This window comes from Desmodus rotundus, chromosome 9 (assembly GCF_022682495.2).
Source record: "Desmodus rotundus isolate HL8 chromosome 9, HLdesRot8A.1, whole genome shotgun sequence".
Classification (NCBI taxonomy): domain Eukaryota; kingdom Metazoa; phylum Chordata; class Mammalia; order Chiroptera; family Phyllostomidae; genus Desmodus; species Desmodus rotundus.
The window spans coordinates 20,015,920-20,037,551 of NC_071395.1; the positions used below are offsets into that span (position 1 = coordinate 20,015,920).

At 38.3% G+C, this 21,632-nt stretch overlaps 1 protein-coding gene across 9 annotated transcripts in view; it reads left to right on the plus strand.

Annotated features, from left to right (window-relative positions):
- The window catches only part of ARFIP1 (ARF interacting protein 1), an 85,525-nt gene that overhangs the window by 58,021 nt on the left and 5,872 nt on the right, over positions 1–21,632 (plus strand). For 8 of the 9 annotated variants that reach the window (XM_024569281.4, XM_024569280.4, XM_071219161.1 and 5 more), the window contains 2 exons: positions 543–700; positions 6,338–6,512. In XM_024569281.4, coding sequence (XP_024425049.2) covers positions 543–700; positions 6,338–6,512 — 333 coding nt within the window. The remainder of the gene's footprint in view (positions 1–542; positions 701–6,337; positions 6,513–21,632) is intronic. The other variant, XM_053930631.1, reaches the window with a different exon arrangement.

A 21,632-nucleotide genomic window follows, 5' to 3' on the forward strand; every position in this document is an offset into this window, starting at 1 on the left:
AGCGACACTTCCTCAGCTGTGTGCACAGACAGACCTGAGCTTGGGAGTAGCCAACTGGTCCCTGCGTTTACAAAGAAGCGTGTATTATTAATGTTTATACTTTGAGGAGATTTAGTCAAAACACAAAAGTTGCAATCTATTTTATGTCTGAAAGTTTTAGCCCATTGTTACCTAATTTGGTTGTGAAAGTTACAGTTTCTCTGATTAATAATCTGCTATACTGTCTTTCTTAACAGCTGTGCTTACACTATAGTCGAAACAAAATGGAGAAATGAAAATATTCTTTCTAGTACAAAGTAGTTTAACTTTTTTAAATTATTTATTTTGCTATGCCTCTGAGCTGATAACAATTTTAGTTTACTAGACTTTTCTGGTAATTATATAGCTAGTTGTGGACTTATATTTACTTAAGCATTGAAAGAAAAAACTTCTATAGTTAGAGTTCTAAATGAAATGCTTTCCCATTAGTGCTACTTGAGGGGTTTTTTTAGTCCCACTTACTAATTTATTACTAGATAAGTTAAGGTGACTTTTTGTTTTAGGAAGAATTTGGCTATAATGCAGATACCCAGAAGCTGCTGGCTAAAAACGGAGAGACTCTTCTTGGAGCCATTAATTTTTTTATCGCCAGTGTGAACACTTTGGTGAATAAAACAATTGAAGATACATTAATGACTGTGAAACAGTATGAAAGTGCCAGGTTGGTATACATTTCACTACGTATTGTCTGGTTTACAGATGTTATGCAATTCAGTTAAGGTTTTTTGGTTGCAAATAAGAGAAACCAACTCTGGCCAGTATGGACAGAAAATAAATGTGTTAGGTTATAGGATAGCCTATGGGACTAACAGAAAAGCAGGAGAACAGATTCTAGAAACAAGCAAGAACCAAAGCCAAGATAATGCCTCAAGAATCTAATTAGGACCTTGATGCTGCCTCAGGTACCATAAGTCATTTCCAAAAGGCCCCTGAGTACTTGCTTCGTTGCCTTGAGTGTCCAACTGAATCTTGGTCGTGTGCCCAAACCCTGCCTGCTAGGGAATAAGGAGGTGAAGGATCTCCTAGCTCCAGCTTCCTTAGTAGGGACAGGGCCTTGGGTTCTACCTGGTCGACACTAGGTGCCCTCTATAATCTGGCCTAAGCCTACCTTTTCACCCTTTATACCACTGCTTCCCACTGTCAGCAGTTCACTGCTTCCACAGCAGCCAAACTCATAGTTTCCATTTCTCTTGAATTTACAAGCTCATTTTTGCCTTCATGATTTTGTTGGTGGTGTGGATATCAGCTCCCTTTTTATCCAAATTATAACCAGCCTTCAAACTCTTTCAAATTTTGCCTTTTATGTAAATTAAGTGTTTGCCTTAATTTCCGTAGCTTTTTATAATGCAGTATTTTCATACATTTTATACACACACGATTTTTCTCTCATCACCATCCTGTCAGGTAAACAAAGTACATATTAATCAATACTTATAAATGCCTACGGAATAGCAGGCCTATGACCTATGATAGCACTTTCAGCTCCTGATTCCAGACCCACTTTCCTCCCTGTCTTCCCAGTCCCCTTGAAGTCTTTTTCTTCTGACCACTTGAAATCGTTATTTTCTGTTATACTTTTTGTAGCATAGTTGAAGGGTAAACTTTACCTTCTAGAAGTATAACTTTACTTTTTGGCTTCTTGCCCTCATTTAATGATGTGAGAAATGCTTATGAAAACTATAAATTCATCTAGTTTTTTTGTGTTGCAATGGAGTGCTTATTCTTAACTAGGTATTTTCTCATGCTTTACACAAGTTAAAAGCCCAAATCTCTCGGAAAGTTAACTTTGATCTTTCCACAAGAAGCGATGCTTCTGTCATATGCTGTGTTTGTAATTTTCAGTTTATTATTAACATATGAGATTCTTAATTACTTGAAAGTGAAGTTCAAGACAAATAGCTGTGGTCATCTGGAGGGAGAAGGGCAGAGACATAGCTGTACGCCATATTTAGGTGTTGGACCTAGTTTTTACTTTATTGTTTGAACTACCTACTAGCATAGTATTAAAATCAGAAGGTGGAAAGGAAGAAACAGAAGGAATCTTTCAGTAGGATATTCCTTAGTAACATTGCAGGAGTCTCTCAGGAAGATAATCCTTCAGTAGGAACACCTTCAGTAACATTCCCGGTAATCGGTTCTCCAGTTTCTGTTCACATCCTCTTGTGGCATTGGCTGTGTGTTTCAAAGGACTCATTTCTATAAATTTTATTTGACTCTTTTCCAAATCTCTTTTTCCTTATTTATAATGCCCTAATTTGATCATAATAAAGGCTTTTCTTTTTTAATCTTACCTCTTTAATATTTTAATCATTCTGGTTTTAATATTTGTGGGGTTTGAAGTTGAAAATTCTTTTGTTCCAAAAGTACCCCCAGTTAAGCACTACACAAATCTAGTTTCTGTTTCTCTACTTTATAATTGTCCATCTATTCTGAAATATATAGTTTAGGTACTAAAAAATATTTTTGGAACTATAATATATATTTTATTTTAAGCTTGTAATATCTTTCTCATCAACTTTTATTTCTAACATGCTTTTAAAAATATTAATACATATTAAAGAAAGACACATTTATTAAATAAGTCACTGTTCATACACAAACATTTTGTATTTAATTTCTAGAGGAGAAAAATAAGCCTCTAGACGTTAAATGGTTTTCTCACCTAGAGAACTATTTTAAAGCCAAAATGAAAATCCATGAACTCCCTCCCATGATCTATTTTTGATCATTAGGCCTCAAACTTGAACTGGGTTTTTTTAATCTCAAATTTTCACATCTTTTTAAAAAATATTTTATTTATTTATTTTTAGACAGAGGGGAAGGGAGGAAGAACGAGAGGGAGAGAAACATCAATGTGTGGTTGCCTCGAATGTGCCCCCTCCTAGGAACCTGGCCCACAACCCAGGCGTGTGCCCTGACTGGGAATCGAACCAGTGACCCTTTGGTTCACAGGCTGGCACTCAGTCCACTGAGCTACACCAGCCAGGGTTCAAATTTTCACATCTTATAAAAAAATAAATTCCATATCTTATAATAAGAAATCTGACAAAGTATACTATAATATAAGATCTCAGCTTATCCAATATATAGGTTTGTTTGAAACTTTTGAACAAAATTATAAATCACGTTATATGTACTTGGTAGCTGGTTATCAGGAAACCTTTAGACATCCTCTGTGTGTGCTTTAAAACCCACCATCAACATTGACTGAACCCTCATAATTTGTTCTTTTTATTGGAATTACAGTATATGATTGTATTCATCAAGCTTAACTTGGGGTTTAACTTTCCTGTGCTTTTTATGAAGTAGCTAAGGGACTGACTAGTTGTAACACTAAAACATTGCCTACTGAAGGCTAATATTTAAAAAAGAATTCCAGATTAAAAATTTCTCAGTAGCTGAATTTTCTTCTCTGTCAAAACTAGAATTTATTGACTTTTAGGGCAAGGGTCAGCTATTTGATCCAGCACAGAAAGGGGCAGTTTAGGCAAACGGATGGTGGCCTTTTAATGCTCCCCATTATGCATTGTGTACAAGTATTTCCTAGCCCTCGGGTGCTTCATACATAGAAAATCTTCTAACAGCCCATTCAGCACTTCCCCACAGCAGCAGCAACAAGGGAGTCAGTTGTGGTCGAGGCTTTTCGGATGTGGACACCTGTTCTCTAGAAGTTTTACGGAAACCATAAAGTAACAGCTATCACTAAACTTACTGATACGGACTCAATTCAGAGGGGCAGCCCCAAAGAGTTGCATGTTGAAAACTTGGTGGGCTTCTCTTCCGGGTTGTCATGAGCACTGTTAGAGAAGCTCTTATGGAAAGTTTTACTTTGATACCATGTACAAACTCTGGATGTAAAAATTAAGGGAATATAAGGTCCGTATTATAACTTTGGTTATGTTTAAATTAATCACTGTTGTTTCAAAATGTGCTCCAAGGCTATTGAAGGATATTTGTCTTCACGTTAAAAACCACCGCATATTACTGTTTATTTTTGTTCTGCTCTTTTCTCTTTTATTTTTATTGTTTCTACTATGTTTGCTTCTGGCTCTCGCTCTTCTAATTTGGCCATAATAAAAAGCACTCTAAAGATACTAGTTATTTCCTGGTATCCTAAGTACTTTATATGTATGAATGTTTGTGGAGATTATTATTCCCACCTACAGGTGAAAAACGAACAAAAAGATGAGATAACTAATTGAAGATGTTAGAGCCAGTGGAGGGCAGAGTGGCCATTCAGGTGGCTATAGGGGACCCATGGAATTTAACTAACTTGTTACCATCACAAAGTCAGTCTCACTCCTAAATCTTTAGTATCCGTCCCCTTCTTAGCTCCACTGCCATTGTCCTGATTCGGCGACTCATTTTTCTTTTGCCCATAGTCTTCTAATCAGTTTTCTTGCTTCTGACTTCTCAATGTTCAACTCCAGGTCATCCTCCATCCCTTCCACTGCCACTATAGTCATCTTTCTGTCCCAAACGCAGGAACACGTTCCTTTCTAGGTCAGAGTTCTTCAGGGGCTTCCTATCACTTGTCTTCCAGATTAAGCCTGATCCCTTTAGCATGCTTAATCTCAATCCTGCCTACTCGTTTGACTTTAATGCCTTCCATTATTGTGTTCCAACCTCAGGTTATAACTTACTGAATTATTTTCCAAATGTTTCATGGTATCTTACAATAGACTGATAATGCCTTTGTCTGTACTATTCTCTTCCTGGAATGCTCTAGCAATTTCTCTACCCCAATCTATCATGTAAACTTTTACCATCCTTTAAAATTTAGTTCTAGTGTTTTAATTCTATTCTGAGATGCCTTTCAAATATGTAATTATGTATTTCTTCATCTTAATTTCCACCCGACCTTATCCCCTCTCATGGTAATTTCCATTATCTCATTTGGTTGTGTTTAAGAACTTCTCTCCATCTAGACTGTAAAATTCTCAAGGATAAACTTCATCTGTTCATCCTCATAGCTCTACTTTGTAGCACAGTGCCTGGAACATAGGATGTGTTTGCTTAATATTTGTTGAATGAATCAGTGTATCAGTGAATGAGTGATTGATCTTTTGGCCCTGATAGATCAAGTTTGTTAAGTTCAGTATAAGTTAAATATAGATTAGGCTCAATATGAAAGATTGATATATTCTTTCTCAAGTCATATATACAATATATTACATCATTTAAAATATTTTTAATTCTCAGAATAGGAGAGGAGACTGGTACTATAGAGATTTGAACAAAGAGCATTAGTTTTGGGACATAAATTTAGTGGTGCTGATTTTGACTAAGTTGGAGATCACTTTGCATTTCCGTAGCTGAGTAATTGAGACTGCCGGATAAGTCACTGTGGAATAAACAAAATGGTATTGCGCTTACACAGGTGCTGAGGGATCCAGGAGTGATGGTGGGCGGGGTAACTTTCAGCTAGTGGTGGGAGAATATTAGGGGAGGAGTCTCAGGAAACACAGGGTGTGAACGCTCTGTCATAGGTGCCGTGTCGCATTCTGAATACTAACGTTACGGAACTCCATCCAGCGCTGTGCTGTCTCACACGGTAGCCACTGGCCATGTGTGTCTGCTGAGCACTGTCCACTGAACTGAGTGCTGATGGAAGTGTAAAATACACGATGGGTTTCAAAACTCAGTACCTTTCCCCCCAAGTAAAGTAGTTTATTAACAGTTTTTTACATTTATCACATGTTGTGATGACACTGTTTCAGATTTTTTGATAAAATATATTTAAAGCGGGTGAAATTACTTTCTATTACTTTAATGTGACTACTAGAAAACTTTCAGGTGCACAGGTGGCTTGCATTACATTTCTGCTGTGCGTTGCTGACCCAGACAGTACTTAGAAGACTGCTGACCCGCGGTGTGACTCCCTTGCACCCGCTCACTTCAGGGTGTCATTCGAAAGTCTGTCCTCACCTGCTCTGCCTCATCAGTATTAACCAGTTCACATGCGGGATTGGTTACTACAGTCGTTCTTGTGATCATTAGGTTTTGACATCTATTTTTTTAACTGGTTTTTACATTTTGGAAAGTTTACTTGTCGGTTAATACTGTACTTGGGGAGGAACAGTTAATGAATTTAAGGAGCAACTTGTTTCCCTCCATGCTTATATCAATAGTTCTTTGTATTAAAGAAACGCATCATTTTAAAGGCACGAGGTATGAAGTATGTCTGAGAATCGTCATCTGTCAAGGCATAGTATGAGCCTGCCATGTATTTCTAGCTCGCCTCTTGAACTTACTTCACTCTGTTTTGTAGTGTGCTTCACTTGCCTCTCCTTTCCAGGATTGAATATGATGCCTATCGCACTGATTTGGAAGAATTGAATCTTGGACCACGTGATGCAAACACTCTGCCAAAGATCGAGCAGTCACAGCATCTGTTCCAAGCCCATAAGGAGAAATACGATAAAATGCGCAATGATGTTTCTATCAAGTTGAAATTTCTAGAAGAAAATAAGGTGACTTTATTCTTTACCTTCTGAGATCTTTCTATGGACTTAAGTCACCCTAAAGAGATAAATAGAATGTTTTTTGTTTCTGTTAACTCTCCCTCATTACAGTTGCAAAATGGAATTTCATCTATAATAAGGGTTTGAGTTTTTGAGAAGTTCATAACATATATTTACCTTTCTGTCATAAAAATCATCATCAACTCTACTTTCCCAGTCTTTCACATATAACAATTGGCAAACAATACTTGATGTTCAGCTGTTGATCTTCAAAGTGGTATTGCTGCTAATTGCTTTAAAAAGTTATATAATGATAGATTCTGCTCTGGATATTTTGAAGCCTTTTTCCTAATGGTAAGTACAGATTTCAGGAAGAGAAAAGCATTCTTCATATTAACTGCTAAATGAGAAGTGACTAAAAAGTTCAGCGTAGGGCTGCAGTTGACATAATCTAGAGGAAATTAGCCCAGAAATCAGTTTTTCACATTATTTCCATGTACCATGAGCACATCTAAGGACTGGACAGTGAGAGCTGAGACGGACCTGCTGGGGGATTCACTCGGAGACGGATTCATAGGCTCGTGAGTTTTGGTTTCAGTAAAGTGTAGGTTCCCACTTCAACATTTTTTCCATTACACGCCTTCCCAATTTTGTGAGGGGGGCAGCAGTTCTGGAAATGAGAGAGTCAGTAGTGAGCACGGTGCAGGGCAGGTGAGGCTCGATCCTGTGGAGATGGGGGTCTTCCCGGTGCACCTTTGTGGTCCCCTTCCCATGCCTGTCACGTCCTCTGAAGTCACGATAGGCCTTCAGCTCTGCTTTCCTTCAGGTACCCTCTCAGAATTTTTCTTCGCTTCCAGTTGTCTGTTGCTGTGTTCCTGTTTGCCTTAACATTTCCTCAGAAACTCTTCTGGTTACCACAAAAGCTTCAGAATGATAAATTGCCTTGAGACCTACTAAGTCCAGCACTGTCACTCCCCGTTTTCAGCTACAGTGGGCGACAAATACTCATGTGAACCCATTACAGTGGCAGGAAGGGGAACTGCAGCGGAGTTGTCGGACAGATTGCTGGGCATCGTTCGAACAAGAGCCCAGCGCAGCCTGTTCGCTTCCGTCAGCTGAGCACTGTGTTCGTCATTCATGTGTCTGTCCGTAGGGGGGTCAGTTATGTCGCGCAACATTTTATTGGAGGGGACGGCATCGATACTGAGATACAGATGTATACTTTAAATAGGAAAATATTTTTGACATACCGCCCTATGTGTTTGCACTAGACAGTGTGCTAGAATTTGGGGGGCTCTATCCAAACCTTACTTGAAGGGAAAGAATTGGGGGCTCACAACCTCTGCAAATAGAGAAAATAATTTTAGGAAATTTAGAAAGTGGTAATTGCATTCCATTGGGATCTAATGGTGTTGTGTGCTATTCTCTGGATAGGAAGTTGTAGGTAATTTTTGTTTTCTATAATTTTTTCTGTATTTTAGACAATTTCTGTGAAAGGTTGTGTTGCCTTTTTAAAAAGAAGGGAAAGTTATTTTGAAAGAATCATTACCTTTAAACCAGCTATGCTTATATGGGTCTTGGCAGAGTAGGTAAAAACGAGCAGATTACACAAGGATAAACAGTGGCCATTGACCGCTACTTCTCTTGCCGTAACTGTTTGTGACACTTGGCAGGAGATCTCCAGATCCAGACGTGGATCGGGGAAGGCACTCTTATGGGTCCGCTACTCCGCAGTTTACATGTATTCTCTCACTTACCCTCCTAACAGCCTTCACTGCAGTAGCTGCAGAAAGGAAAGGAGAGACAGTAGCTTCCAGACGGCCTGCCAGGGACTGGGAAACCAACACAGGGCTCTGGTTTGGCTGGAGGGTTGGGAATGTGTTCTGTTCCCCCCTGGGTTCGGTTTGAGAGGATGCCAAGTGCTCCAGTGGAAGCAGTTGGTAGGAAGTCAGAGATGTGGGTTTGGTGTTGAGGTGAGCAGGGCCGAGGCTTCGGAGACGGAGGTTAGAAGTCATGGCTTTGAACACAATGTCATTGCCACGCCTTCTTGACCTTTCTCACTGTAGGACAAGAGAATACAATCGCCTTATTCTCAGGGGTTTTACGTTCTTAGATAGCCGGGAGATACTGTTGGCTGTGACTTTCCACCCTTGTTACCAAGCTAGGTTTCCATGTAAACTCAGTACTCAGGTGCGTCTAAACCGAATCCATAAAGAAACTCAAATCTTTTATCTTTTTTATTCTTTAAAGCTAGCAAGATGTTGGTCTCTGTTATTTTAAGCAATAAATACCTATAATTTGGATGGAGACAGACCCATAAGAAAACTCTTGTTTTTTTCTTACTGTTGTTGAGCAACCTTTTTTTACCCTTTTAAAAATTCGTTTGTAGCTCTGAAGGGAGGAAAAAGCAAGCCGAAGAACTGTCTGTCGTTTGTGTTCGCTTTCTTGGCAGTTTGAAATTCCAGAAATCGGGGGGTTTTGTTCTTTTGTTAAACTACAGTCAAATTTATACCTTAGTCACTCGCCGAGTAATCTACTTAGCACTTGAACTTTAGCAAAAGTCCATATATTCTTTCCGTTTCTTACATGTTGTGTATTGAATTTTTTTAAAACAAAGATATCTGAAACATCAGTGAGTGTGCTGTTTGGTAATTTGATGGTGTTGTAAAGGTTACTGCTATTTTTAAAAGCTGCTTTTGCAGCTTTCTGAAGGAGGCGTCAGGGCTCTCTTTTGGCTCTCAGATCGTGGCTGTTGGGGGGGCTTCCCACAGCAACACCTCTCTTCTAAAACGAGTTGCCGGATAAGCAGACACCGAGCACGTCCATACAGGAGGAGTAAGCAGTCATTGAGTGAAAGACTAAGGACCATCCTATGGCTATTACAGTGAATTTTAGTGGCCAAACATTGTGAGAATGTTTTTGTTTGTTTTGTCCTTAAAACTTTTAAACATTTTTGAGAGGGATTGAAAAGTAGATTCTTAGTTATATTTTAGAAAAGTGAGGTGTTTATATGCAGTTAGCCTAACCTTCCTTTCCTGGCAAAACAAAGGGAACAGGTATGTAAAATACAGACAGTCCTGTGTATGTGCAGGCATTCATGCTGAGTGATAGGTGCACGTACCTGTACTTGTTACAGATTGCTGACTGTCTTTAGAAATAGTTTTATTCTTAATGGGAAACATTGAATTCTTCTACTGTTTACAATCTGTGCTCTGTATTCACCCATCCCCGTGTTATACTGTGTTTGTCTTTAACCTAAACAGCCCTTGTTAATCTCTGATACTCTCTTGTTTGTTAAACAACATTGAGTTGCATAGCACTAAGGACAAAGTTAATTAGGCTCTTCTAATGTTTGTCCTTTCATCGATATTTCTCTTTTTCTACACCTTTAAATAATGTAACTTGAGCTATCTTGTGGATTAAGTCAGATTATTTATCTTTGATTGTTCCTTTCAAGTTTCAAAACAAAACACAGGCTACTTTAGTAACGAGAAAAAAGTAGACATTTTGGTTGTTTTGTAGACTTTGTGGGAATAGGTACCAGGCCTTGTTTTACGGCACTCATGATGCCGAGCAATGGTATGAAATGTATAGTAGTCATTTGGCAAATGCATGTTTGCATTTCCTCTAGAACTACAGGTACACTGAAGGCAAGCGAGAGAGATGGAAGTGAGTGAGAGTCAGCCAGCATGGGATGGAAGGACGAGTCCTGATTACCTCATGGTTTGCTTTCTTTAGTGGGGGCAAAGCATACTCTCCCAGAAAGGCTTCTGTGGTCTGCAGTGTGTACTGTTTGCATAGAAAGAGGAAGCAGAAAGTCAGAGGAAAATGTTTAGATCATTGTGAGCAATCCATGTTTATTTTTTTAAACAACCTTTATATGGCTTGGAATCACATAGAATATGAAAAAAGTAATTTAAGATTAATGTTTCTAGTTTCTATAGTTTAACTCGAACGTAGTAAATCTCTTTTCAAGGTTATTAGTGTATTAGGAAAAAAAAAACTCTGAGTGTGTCAAAGATTTAACAAAGCATTTTAGGGTATAAATAATAATAATAATAAACATTTATGGATTGATATGTGCAAGTATAATAAACAGCCTCAACACTGTGCCAGATATCATTCATTACCTACATTTGGGCCCTGTGAAACATTCCCTAACCCATGTAACTTTACTTCCAGACTTAATTTCTCAGGGTATTTCATCATTAATCAATATAATTTTATGTTCTTATTGTCCTTTTTTCCACTCATTTAACAAACCTTTTTTTTCAGGTATATACTGTGTGCCAGTGTAGGGGGAAAATAATTTCCTCCTACCTTCTGAGTTCTTCTGGCTGGTCTAATTAAATGAACACGAGACAGAGTAGCAGGAGAAAATGTCCAGAACTTATTACAGTTGCATGTGCGGGGTATCAAAAGAATATGAGACCCAAGGGCATTGGGCAGTTGAGGTTTATAGGCCATTTTGGACAAAGGAGACGGGGGGGCAGGGGCCTGGGATTTCAAAGAGAAAGCAGGTAGTTTTCAGGTAGGTGAGGGGGAGGAAACCTGCGGCAAAGTTTTACCTGGGCCACTCCGAGACGGTGAGACGCAGGGAATCCTAACAAACAAGCTCTGCGGGACCCCTCCCTCCGGCATGTTTAGTTTACTTTGTGACGTTAAGGTCATGCTCCCTGTTAAGGTAAAGCAGGTTTTCCATCTGGATTTCTTTAGTCAGGTGAGGGGAAGGGTCAAAGTTGCTTTCTGAGTCTTTTGTTTCTTAATAACCATCCTGAAAACAATACCCCAAAAGGTATATTTTGGGGTAGCAAAACTTTAGTCCTGGCCTCACCAAAGAAGTGTTCTGGATATTGGTGATACCCAGTGAGGAAAGTAAAAACAAATTCTACCCTTGAAGAGCTTACAGGCTGCTAAAAAATAGGACATTGATCAAATCATACCCCCAAATATATATGTAATTTGGGCCGTGACCAGTGCTTTCCAGTAGAGGTCCATCGTCCATTAAGAGTGACCAGGGCAAGCTTCCACGAGAAAGTAATGTTGAGTATTAACTAGGTAAAATGGGAAACAGAGTACTCCAGGTAAAAAGTACAGCGTGTGTACAGCCCTCTGGCGGAGGCAGGGTGAGGGGCAGGGTGGTATGTTCACCGAATGAATGTGACTAGAGCGTAGAGAGAACACTGGGAAGTAAGCAGGGGCCAGACTGTACAGGCCTTACTGACCACGTTCAGGAAAAGCTCATTTTAATACCAGTGGACAGCCATTGAAGAAATTCTTGGCAACTGATAGGACTGAAATATGGAGCATGGATGGCAGTAGAACCCAAGAGTTAATATAGTGGTTTAGGCAAGATGATGAGAGCTTGGATAAGGGTAGTGGAAATGGAGTGAACCAAACATTCCAAGAGATACTTTAAAGGTAAAACAAGTGCATGTAAAGTACTGAGAACAGATTGATGTATAATTGGCACCTTTGCTATTTTATTTCTTTATTCAGCAAATATTCATGGGTTGCCTTTTATGTGCCAGTCACTGATTTAGGTAGCAGAAATATAATGGTCTTGCCATCAAAGAGCATATACTCAAGTAAGAGAAATAGGCATTAGCCAAATAATTACTAAGTGCAAGTTTGATGTGTTGTGAAGGGAAGATAAAGGGCCCTGTGAGGACGGGGGAGTTGGCTGCGGGGCGGGGATTGTGTAAGGCCAGCTAGAGGAAGAAATTGGGGCTTAGAGCCAAAGGAATGGAAAGGAGTTAACTAAAGGTGTGTGGAAAGAAGAGATTTTAAATCGAAGGAATAGCATATGCCAGTGATTTTCAATCTTTTCCACCTCAGAGCACACATAAACCAATTACTAAAGTTCTGTGGCACACCAAAAATATATTTTTTGTGGATCTGACCAAAAAAAAGGTATAATTTTGATTCATTCACACCGGATGGCTGTTGTTGTGTTGGCTGTTGTCATTTTTTTAAATTTGGCAATCTAAGGGGAAAGAGGGCCATGCCTGTGACTAAATAGTCAGGTACTATGTGTTTTAAAAATTCTTGCGGCACAGCAGTTGAAAATTGGCGGAGTGTACAAAAGCCAGCTGATGATCAGTGAGGCCACAGCCTGAGGACTGGGGAGAATAGCTGCGATGAAGCTGCCTGGGTAGTTAGGGCCTACACGAGGAAGAAAACGGTGTCTGTACGTGGCTATTCCCTGCGGCGTCCAGTACTATCAAGTGATGAGAAACAACCCAACAGCTGAGCAGGAAGGGCCTAGTTGAATAAACCGTGGTTCAAATTGGTTCAAACTAGTTAAAATTGGTTATCTATAAGGGGAACAGAGTAGTTGGAGACAGGAGTGAAAATGAGACTTCTCATTATTACACACTTTTTATATCCTTTAAATTTTTATTCTGCCTATTCAAAGAATAAGATTTAACCCTAAAAAGAAAGGAAGGTAAGGACAGCTGGGAAATGTGTCTTTTTTAAATAGTATGCCCTATCTTTTTTCAAAATGAGACAATTATATTGCTATTTTCAAACATAGTCTAATATTTGTTTATATAGTTTATAATTTTCCTCTTAGCTTTAAAATCAGATGAGAGAACAGAAAAACAGTTACTGTGTATTGCTATGTATAAAGCACGTCCATGTTTTTGTGCTCTTTATACACGGAATTATCATGTCCATTTTATAACCATGGTACATAATCATTATACCCATGTATAATGTGCATCCTTATTTTTCCCTCAAAAATTTGGGCAAAAAAATGTGCAAAATGGGCAAAAAAAAGAATGTCCTCCATTTTTAAGTAACAGATTCTAAATGGCGTGATATAGTACTTCTAATTTATGTCAGAAAATATTTTCATGTATGGTACCGTTTGCTGCAGTTAGTGGTTTGGCTTGCAGATCCCTTTTAAATTTTTTCTAAACTCAGGTAGAGGAGGAAAATTTGCCTGTGGTTTGCATTGCCTCCTTTCTCTCTTTAGTTAACAAACAAAAGTCAACTATCTATATAAACCATGCAGTGAAAAGAGTTGTGAGTTGTGGGTTGGCTTTGAAGTTAGCATCTTCCAAGCCATAGTTACCCAGAATCATTTCAGTAATTGCAGTCGTCAACGAGTATATGAGGGAGAGAGAGCTTTATAGTCATGAATTGCTGTTTTTACGGATTTGACTTGGTTCCCTTTGGGGGGGGCAGTTATAAGGTACTTGTGTTTTCTGATTCTTTTTGGTCAGAAATGATTAACTCATCTGGAGGGTAGGGTTGGGTTTCATTGTTTAATTGTATCTGTTAAAGGGGAGGGGATTGTCCCTTCCTTTCACTTTGTGTGAATAGGATTCACTGATAAAATTTACTTCTTAACTGTTACTACTGTGATGTATCTGTTCTACAAAATAGTTGATGTCTGCGTCCTCCTCAGGTCCACATTTCACTGATTTTGCCAACCTTGGGTAGCACCCGAGTCAATTTGTCAGGCCTTGTAGTAAAGTTGAGTTTTCGAATGATCGATGTAAAACGTGAACAGATCACTGATAATCTGCACTGGTTTTAGTGACAGTGGCATTACAGTACTTTTTTTAGTTCTTAGTAGTTACAGTCTCTTCAATTTACTTAAAAGTAGAACCTTTAATTAGTGTTTCTGAATAAGATCTCAGAAGACACTGGCCGTGTTTAAGAATTTGACTTTACATTGTTCTTTTTAACCTTTCCTTAAAGTTCTCTCAGTAATGACTCAGCACTTTAATGTTGAATATATGTGTATATATATTCCTTCCGTGACTCATCTACACTTTGCTTTTTTAGATTAAAAAAGTCATTTGATAACACAGTTTCTCCTTCATTGCTCTTAAACCTTATAACATTTGATTTTCTGTCGTTATTTCTGTCTTCAGATTTTCAAAAGATGCTTTTCTAAAATTCAACAGGTTTTTTAAGGTGCTTGTTTAGGGCTTACATTATAATGCCTAACCCTAAAAACGGTTGTGGAAAAATGCTGTGACAGACTCCCTGCTGCCAGGCAGCTTACAGTCCAATGGAGAACAGTTAGTAACATTTGCTGTGTACAGAATGCCGAGTAAAGCATGGAAAAGAAGAAATACAGAATTTGATGAAGAGAAGCATGAGTGTGGGCTGCAGGTACCTGCTAGGCCAGGTGGCAGCTGACTTAAGCAGGGTTACACAAGACTGAGTAACGTGGGCATTGGTGGGTAAAGGCCAGAAAAAAAAAACTCTCAAAGAAACTGGATCATATGTTTAAATGATCCAGTAAACTTGGTTACATTTTCTGTTTTCATCCTAAACCAGAGCATAGAATTACTGCTTGTGGGTTTCTTTAAGAACAATAATGGCCTTATCATAAATTTTAACAAAGCTTTTCCATTAAGTTTATAAATAGTTGTTAGGTGCATAGGATCAGAATGTTGTAAGTTGTATGAGATAGAGTTCTTAATCTTAAAATAAAAATTAGTTTTCCAAGCTATAATACAGAAAACCGTAGTTATCAAAGAAAAGTATTTGTGAATGTAAAGATGAGTGTGAATAGGCCATTGGTTTAACCTTAAGACCCTGTAGTCCCTATGTCTAAAGGCCAGGGAGGACAGGGTTTCGCAACTGGTGACAGGGAATACCCAGTTTCTCACCTACTCTTCTGGGCCTCAGTTAATTTTGAGCTAGGAGCTCCCATGCTCACATGAATGATTTATCTTACTTAATATTTCCTCTGGCAACTTGAAAGTTTCTTTCTTCCCCTGTGTGTTGTATTACGCTGGTGCCCAGGGCCTTCTCCACTTAAAGCACGTACCGTACTGGGCAGGAGTGCCTGCTAGTCTGCGTCTTCCCCAGGGGGTGAGCTCCACGGATGAACACGCAGAGCCTTCCCTTCCTACAGTAAACGGATTGATAGACACTGGTCTCTGGGTGATGCACATGTGGAGAAAGCTCTCTGAAAGATCAATGATGGGCAGAGAGAGCACGTAATTATACATTTTTAAATACTTGGGGGTAAAGAGAGGAGTTTAATACTCTACATATTTGTGGTTGGAGACATCTTACTAAAGAATGACTTTATTTTCTCACAGCTATTACCCCAGTATTGTTGTACATGTAATATACACCCCTACTTTATCAAATTGTTGGGAGAGCCAATAATTAATTTGAAGAACTTAACAATTATAAACATATTATAACTAATAACTTTTAACTGGAAATTGCCTCTTTTTCTCCATTACTTCAGTATCTCTGATAAGGAGATATGTAATGTAAATTTGATGGGGGAAAAGTTCATTTTTATGATTTTGCTGCCTACAAAGTAATACTTCTCTTCAGGTTGTCCAGTCAGTAGCTTTGTAAACGGCATTTATCTTCTATCGATACGTGCTGCGCAGGCTGGAGAGCAGTTTTCGGTGTAATCCACTTGGCATCCTCTATCAGTCCTGCTCTTACATTCCTCTTACCCAGTTTCTGTTTCAAACCCCAGCTTGCCTCTGCCTTAGTAGTCGGTGTTGAGGTTTGTTTTGCCCTTTAACAATTAAAGTATTGTATGCTATATTTCAGGTCATTCACCAGATGTTGCTACCGTGGTTTTGCTTATGTCTGATCTGGGTTGCTCATTGTTTGGCAGATCTTTATGAAAGTTCTTTGTAATTGAGTTCACAATGATTTAGTGTATTTCTAAATTACTGTAATTGTTTGTGATGTTAGGTTTTGAAAATTTGTCAAATTTGTCATCATCCTGTTTCTGCCTGGAATTGTTACCTCCATCTTCTTCTATTGCTCCTATTTTAAATCTCTGTTTTTCTGTTGTATTTTATTTATCCTTACAACCACTTTAAATCTTTTCTAACTTAGGACATACATCAGTAAATAGTTCATTATAGATTTTTTCTTGCTCTGTAATTATGAAAAATTTCAGATTGCATTGATCTTCATAATTTGAGAAAGAATTAACTTTTATTTCTTTCATCTTCTCCAACTCTTGTGTTAGATCCTTGTCCTGAGGATGTTTCAATGCAACTTCAGGGCCAGAGACAAAATTAGGAAGAAGGTTAAAGTATATCTTTTTTATATTTCTACCCTTCTTTTAAGAGTTCTGGGATGTCTTCTCTTGTTTGTTTTAAACTTTGTTTAAAAGCTTTCCCAAATGTTTATCGCCTTGTGAGTAGAGGCAGGTTAGCATAGGTGAAAAAACAGGGGCCAGTCAAAATAAGACATTCCTGAATTCCCCAGACCCCAGCCCATCTGCTTCCTAGCTTCCTAACTTTAGGCAAGTTACTCAACTTTATGAGTCTGCTTTCTTTAACTGTAACATGGAGAGAATACACTTGATCTTAGCCAAAAGACCAAGAAGCAATGAGAATAAAAGCCTGTACAGAGTAGATGTGAAGGTGACATATTATCTGTCACACAGAAAGTGCCTCACAAAGTTAGTGCCACCCACCATAGCAAACAGTGTCTACCAAAAGCACTTGGCTGTTTCTTTGATTCTGGAAGCTCATCACTTTTCATGATCTGTTAGTATAAATACACAAGTAAATTTAAAAAGTGTAATGACCCTAAAATATTCCCTCAAACATTTTGGCTTTTTGCCCCATCTCCTAAATGTAGGTTTGACCTTTCCCCCACCTCACTTTCTTCCTCTCTCCGTCAGCCAGTTCTGTTTGAGAAAGCAGGATCTCTCCTAGATTGACCTTTACCAGACCAAACAGCCTAGCAAAGTAAACCTGATAAACAAGCCAAGTAACTTAAAATAATACTTTTAAGTCTTGTTAAGACTGCTTCTATATAGTGACAACAGCAATTACCAAGATTGCAAAATTTAGTTACCTTTAAAATTGTAACTGTTTCTCTAATAGTACTTAATTCTTCCCTTTCATTAGTAATGATTTGTTTAATAACCAAAACATTATAGGATTCCGTGTAGCCTACATATCAGTCTGAACTGCACTGAAAACATTATATGAATACATATTATAGTGTAAATTAGTTCATCAAAAATAGCCAGAAACGCAAAAGTTTTATTTTTTTTTACTTTTTAAAATATTTGTAATTAATTTAGAAAGTATAGTCACATTGAAAATTGGTTTCTTAGTTTATTTTAATTTCCCTTTATTTTTTATTTAGTAATGTTTTGCGTGGATAAAAGAGTCAGTGTCGTTGTTTAGATTTGTGGCTGATTTTGGAGACATGCTCCCAAAACTGAAACTTGTGCTCCGGCAACTTACATAATTAGCGCTAATAGAAAAATGAGGTAAGGTATCTGGTTTGGTATAAAAGAGCTTCTGAGGTTAAAATGGCAATGAAATTTTATCTTTATTTCCATAGTTAAAATTAAAAACCTGGGAATCCTCCGAGGCTCTCTCTGTTCACGGGAACTGCTCTGAAGTGTTGTGTATACTTTTAAAAGCTTTATACATCAACCTTCTCACAGTTACTGGGGGATGTTTTTGTGAAAATGGGTATTGTATCATTTTGTTGTGAAAACTAGAAGTCAGTCCTAAAAGCACCCTCTTTCCTTGGTTTCCAATAGATTAAGTTTCATTGGGGGTGGGGGACTATTTTAAACACAGCTAATGCACCCTGTTTGAGGTTTTCTTAATGAGCTACCGTGTCTTCCTCAGCTACAAGAGGTGTATCTCCATGTTGGGTTTGTCAGCTACCCCAGGGAGAGGGGACCTGGACTTGTGTTGACATTTGTACGCTTAGCTGAGGATTGTCTGCTGCCCTTCCCGCTTTCTCTCTGGCTCTAATTTGCTAGACTGTTACAACAGCTCTCTGGAGATCGGGTGCCTCAATCAAATCCTTTCATTGTCTCCTCTAATGCTAAAACGTGGAGATGAAAATTCAAATAAAAAAAATTTGTGTGACCCAAAGAGTAATAAAGTAATTGGCTAGAACCTATTTCTGAAAATTTGAATTTCACGCTAACTGTACAGAAGCTCCTATAATTCTAGGAGCCGAGGATCATCCAAAATAGGGAAACAAGAAAGGCCAAATAATAGTAGAGCAAGGTAGAAAAGTACTTTGTGATGAAGGTAGGCTAGGCTGCTAGCGTGAAAGTCTTTTTAAAAGTACCTCTAAATAGGGAAGAGTGATGAATTAATGTCGGACATAAACTTTGAGTTGAATTTAATCTCTAAAAGAGGAGCTGGTTTCTATCCTTAAAAATAAATAGGAATAATTTTTTCCTTTGGGTTTCCAGATATACATGTGTGCCTCTACTTAGGAAGCAATTCTTTTTCTCAGGAAAGTTCAGTAGAAAGGAACCATAAAAATTATCTTAATTCATTTTCTCATTATGCAAGTGAAAAGAGAGTTCACACAGTAAACTTGGGGCAGAAATGGGAATGAACCCCATTTTCCTGGATCTTTTATTCTGCTTTAGCTATATGAGCTTCCTTCTGCAGCTCACAGGAGCCTCTGCAGACAAGGAAAAAGATGATCTAACTAATGGACAGAGGAAAGTACATAATTATAATAAATGGCTTATTTGTAATAAATTTGCTTTGTTCCTGATCCAGAAAATGTCATTTTTAGAGAAGGAAATTTTAAGTGTAGTTTGCAGAAATTCAAAATGCATCACGTATGAGTTCCTGAGGATTGTAACGTCATATTTTAGGGACAGATATGAGTTTTCTGCAATTCTCTGTGGTCCATTACTTTAGATACTACGAGTAAAGGTGAATTTTGTGATGGTAAACAGAATTGATTTATGGCTATAGAGAGGATTAGAATTGAAAAATTATTTGAAACTTTCTAATTTAGCTTCATTTTATGTCTGTTAACTCATATATAGTCTTATTTTTAGTACTATATCTGAAATGAATCATAAAACTTGATTATTTTTCTTTTTTTCTTTATCTTCTTAAAAAATAACACTTGATATACATAGACAATAACATATGTAATGCAGATTTAAGCTATAAAGCATAATAATACAATGAAAATCTGTGACCCCACCACCCAGCCCAAGAACTTGAACATTCCCAATAATGTTACTATCTTCCTATTCCGTCCCTTACCAACCCCTTCACCTCTCCCACCCCTTACATTTTATTCGTCCATTCTGCTGTTAAAGGACATGCGCACTGTTCCTGACCGTGCCTCATAGTGGGTAGAATAAAGCCACATTGTTTTCCAGTGTGGGTGTGCCCTTTCATTCCACCAGCAGTGTACACAAGTTCCCTTTGATCCACACTCTCTCCCAGCAAAGTGAGTAAAATGGTACTCTTTTGTGTATTCTTCACTTTTATGTCCCTCACTGTTTATTGACCACATGTATTGCTTCCAGTGTAAAATGCCGTCCATGCCTTTGCCCACACTTCTGTCGGGTTGTCTGGTTGTTTTTAAGGAGTTTAAGTTATCTTTTATTTGTTAGTGCCCTTTGTGTCCTACTTAAGAAATCTTTTCAAACCCAAGGTTGTTGGGTTTTTGGTTATATGTTCTAAAAGTTTTGGATATTTTTGTTTTTCGCAATTCCAAATCCACCTGGAGCTGGTTTAGTTATATTGGATTTATGTTCTGTGAACTAGGAATCCAGTTTTCTCCCCAGGTGGTGGATAACCAGTTTTCTAAGCATCACCGTTTTTCCCCATAGCTTTATTGAGGTATAATTGGACTGAGTAGCCAACTGCACATATTTAAGGTATACAATTGGGCGAGTTGCGATAGATGCAGACACCTGTGAAACCACCACCAAAGCTAGCTGTGTGCTCATCACCCCCGAGAGTTTTCTCCAGCCTCTTTGTAATTCAAGCCCTCATTTCCAGGCAACCACTGATTTGCTTTCTGTTACTGTAGATTAGTTTGCACATTCTCAACTTTATATAAATGGAATTAAACAGTTTGCATTTGTCTTCTGGGTTTTTTCACTGGGCATAATGTTTTGCGGTTTGTTCATGTTGCGTGTATCACTAATTTATTTCTCTTTATTGCTGTGTATGCTCCATTGTATGCAAACACCACAGTGTACTCCCCTGTTGATAACCATCTGAGTTGTTCCCAGTTGTAGACTGTGACAGCCAAAGCCACTGTGAACACTCATGTACAGGTGCTTGTGCGGACACACTCATTCATCCATCCCTGTCAGGTCTGGAGCTGGGAGTGGAATACCTGGCTTGCATGTACACGTACATGTGGGAATAGTAGGTTCATGTTTAACGTTGGAAGAAACCGGCAAACTTTTCTAAGATAGTTGGACCATTTTACATTCCCACCATCAGTTGGTAAGAGATCCATTCGTCCCCATCCTCACCAATAAGGCATGGTTAGTTGTTAATCTTAACCATTCTGGTGGGTGTGTCAGTGGCATTTTGTTGTGGTTTTACTGAGAATTTTGCTAGTAACTAAAGATGTAAAGTATCTGTTTTCATGCGCTTGTTTGCCATTGTATATTTTCTTTGGTGAGATGCCTGCTCAGATCTTTTCCCCATTTTATTCTTTTTCATCTTCTTATTCAATTTTATGAATTCTTTCTTGGAAATAATTTTATTACTTTTTTTAAAGATTTCATTTGTTTTATTTTTAGAGAAAGGGAAAAGGTGAAGGAGAGAAACATCCATGTGTGGTTGCCTCTCACACACCCCCTACTGGGGACCTGGCCTACAACCCAGGCATGTGCCCTGACTGGGAATTGAACCAGTGACCCTTTGGTTCACAGGCTGGCACTCAATCCACTGAGCCACACCAGCCAGGGCAAGAATTCTTTATATATTATAGCATCAGGTTCTTTGTCTAATACATATTTTGCAAATAGTGTCTTCTAGTATGTGGCTTCTCTTTTCATTTTTTTGTGTCTTTTGAAGAGAAAAATGTTTTAATTTTGATAAAATCCAACTTATTAATGTTTTTCTTTTTACAAATTTTGCTTTGTGTGTACTATTTAAAAATCTTTGCCAAACCCAAGATCAGTAAGATTTTTCTTTCATGTGTTTTCCTAGAACTTCTGTAGCTTCTAGCTTTGACTTTTAGGCCTTTGATCCGTTTCAAGCTCAGTTCTGGAGATGTGAGCTGTAAGGGTCAAGGTTCACTTTCATGACTCAGTCCTTGGCCTCTTGTCTGTCTGGCCACCCTGGTGAGGACTTGCCTGATCGTGTGCATTTGCTCGGCCTCTGCACATTGATGCACTGACTGTGCATG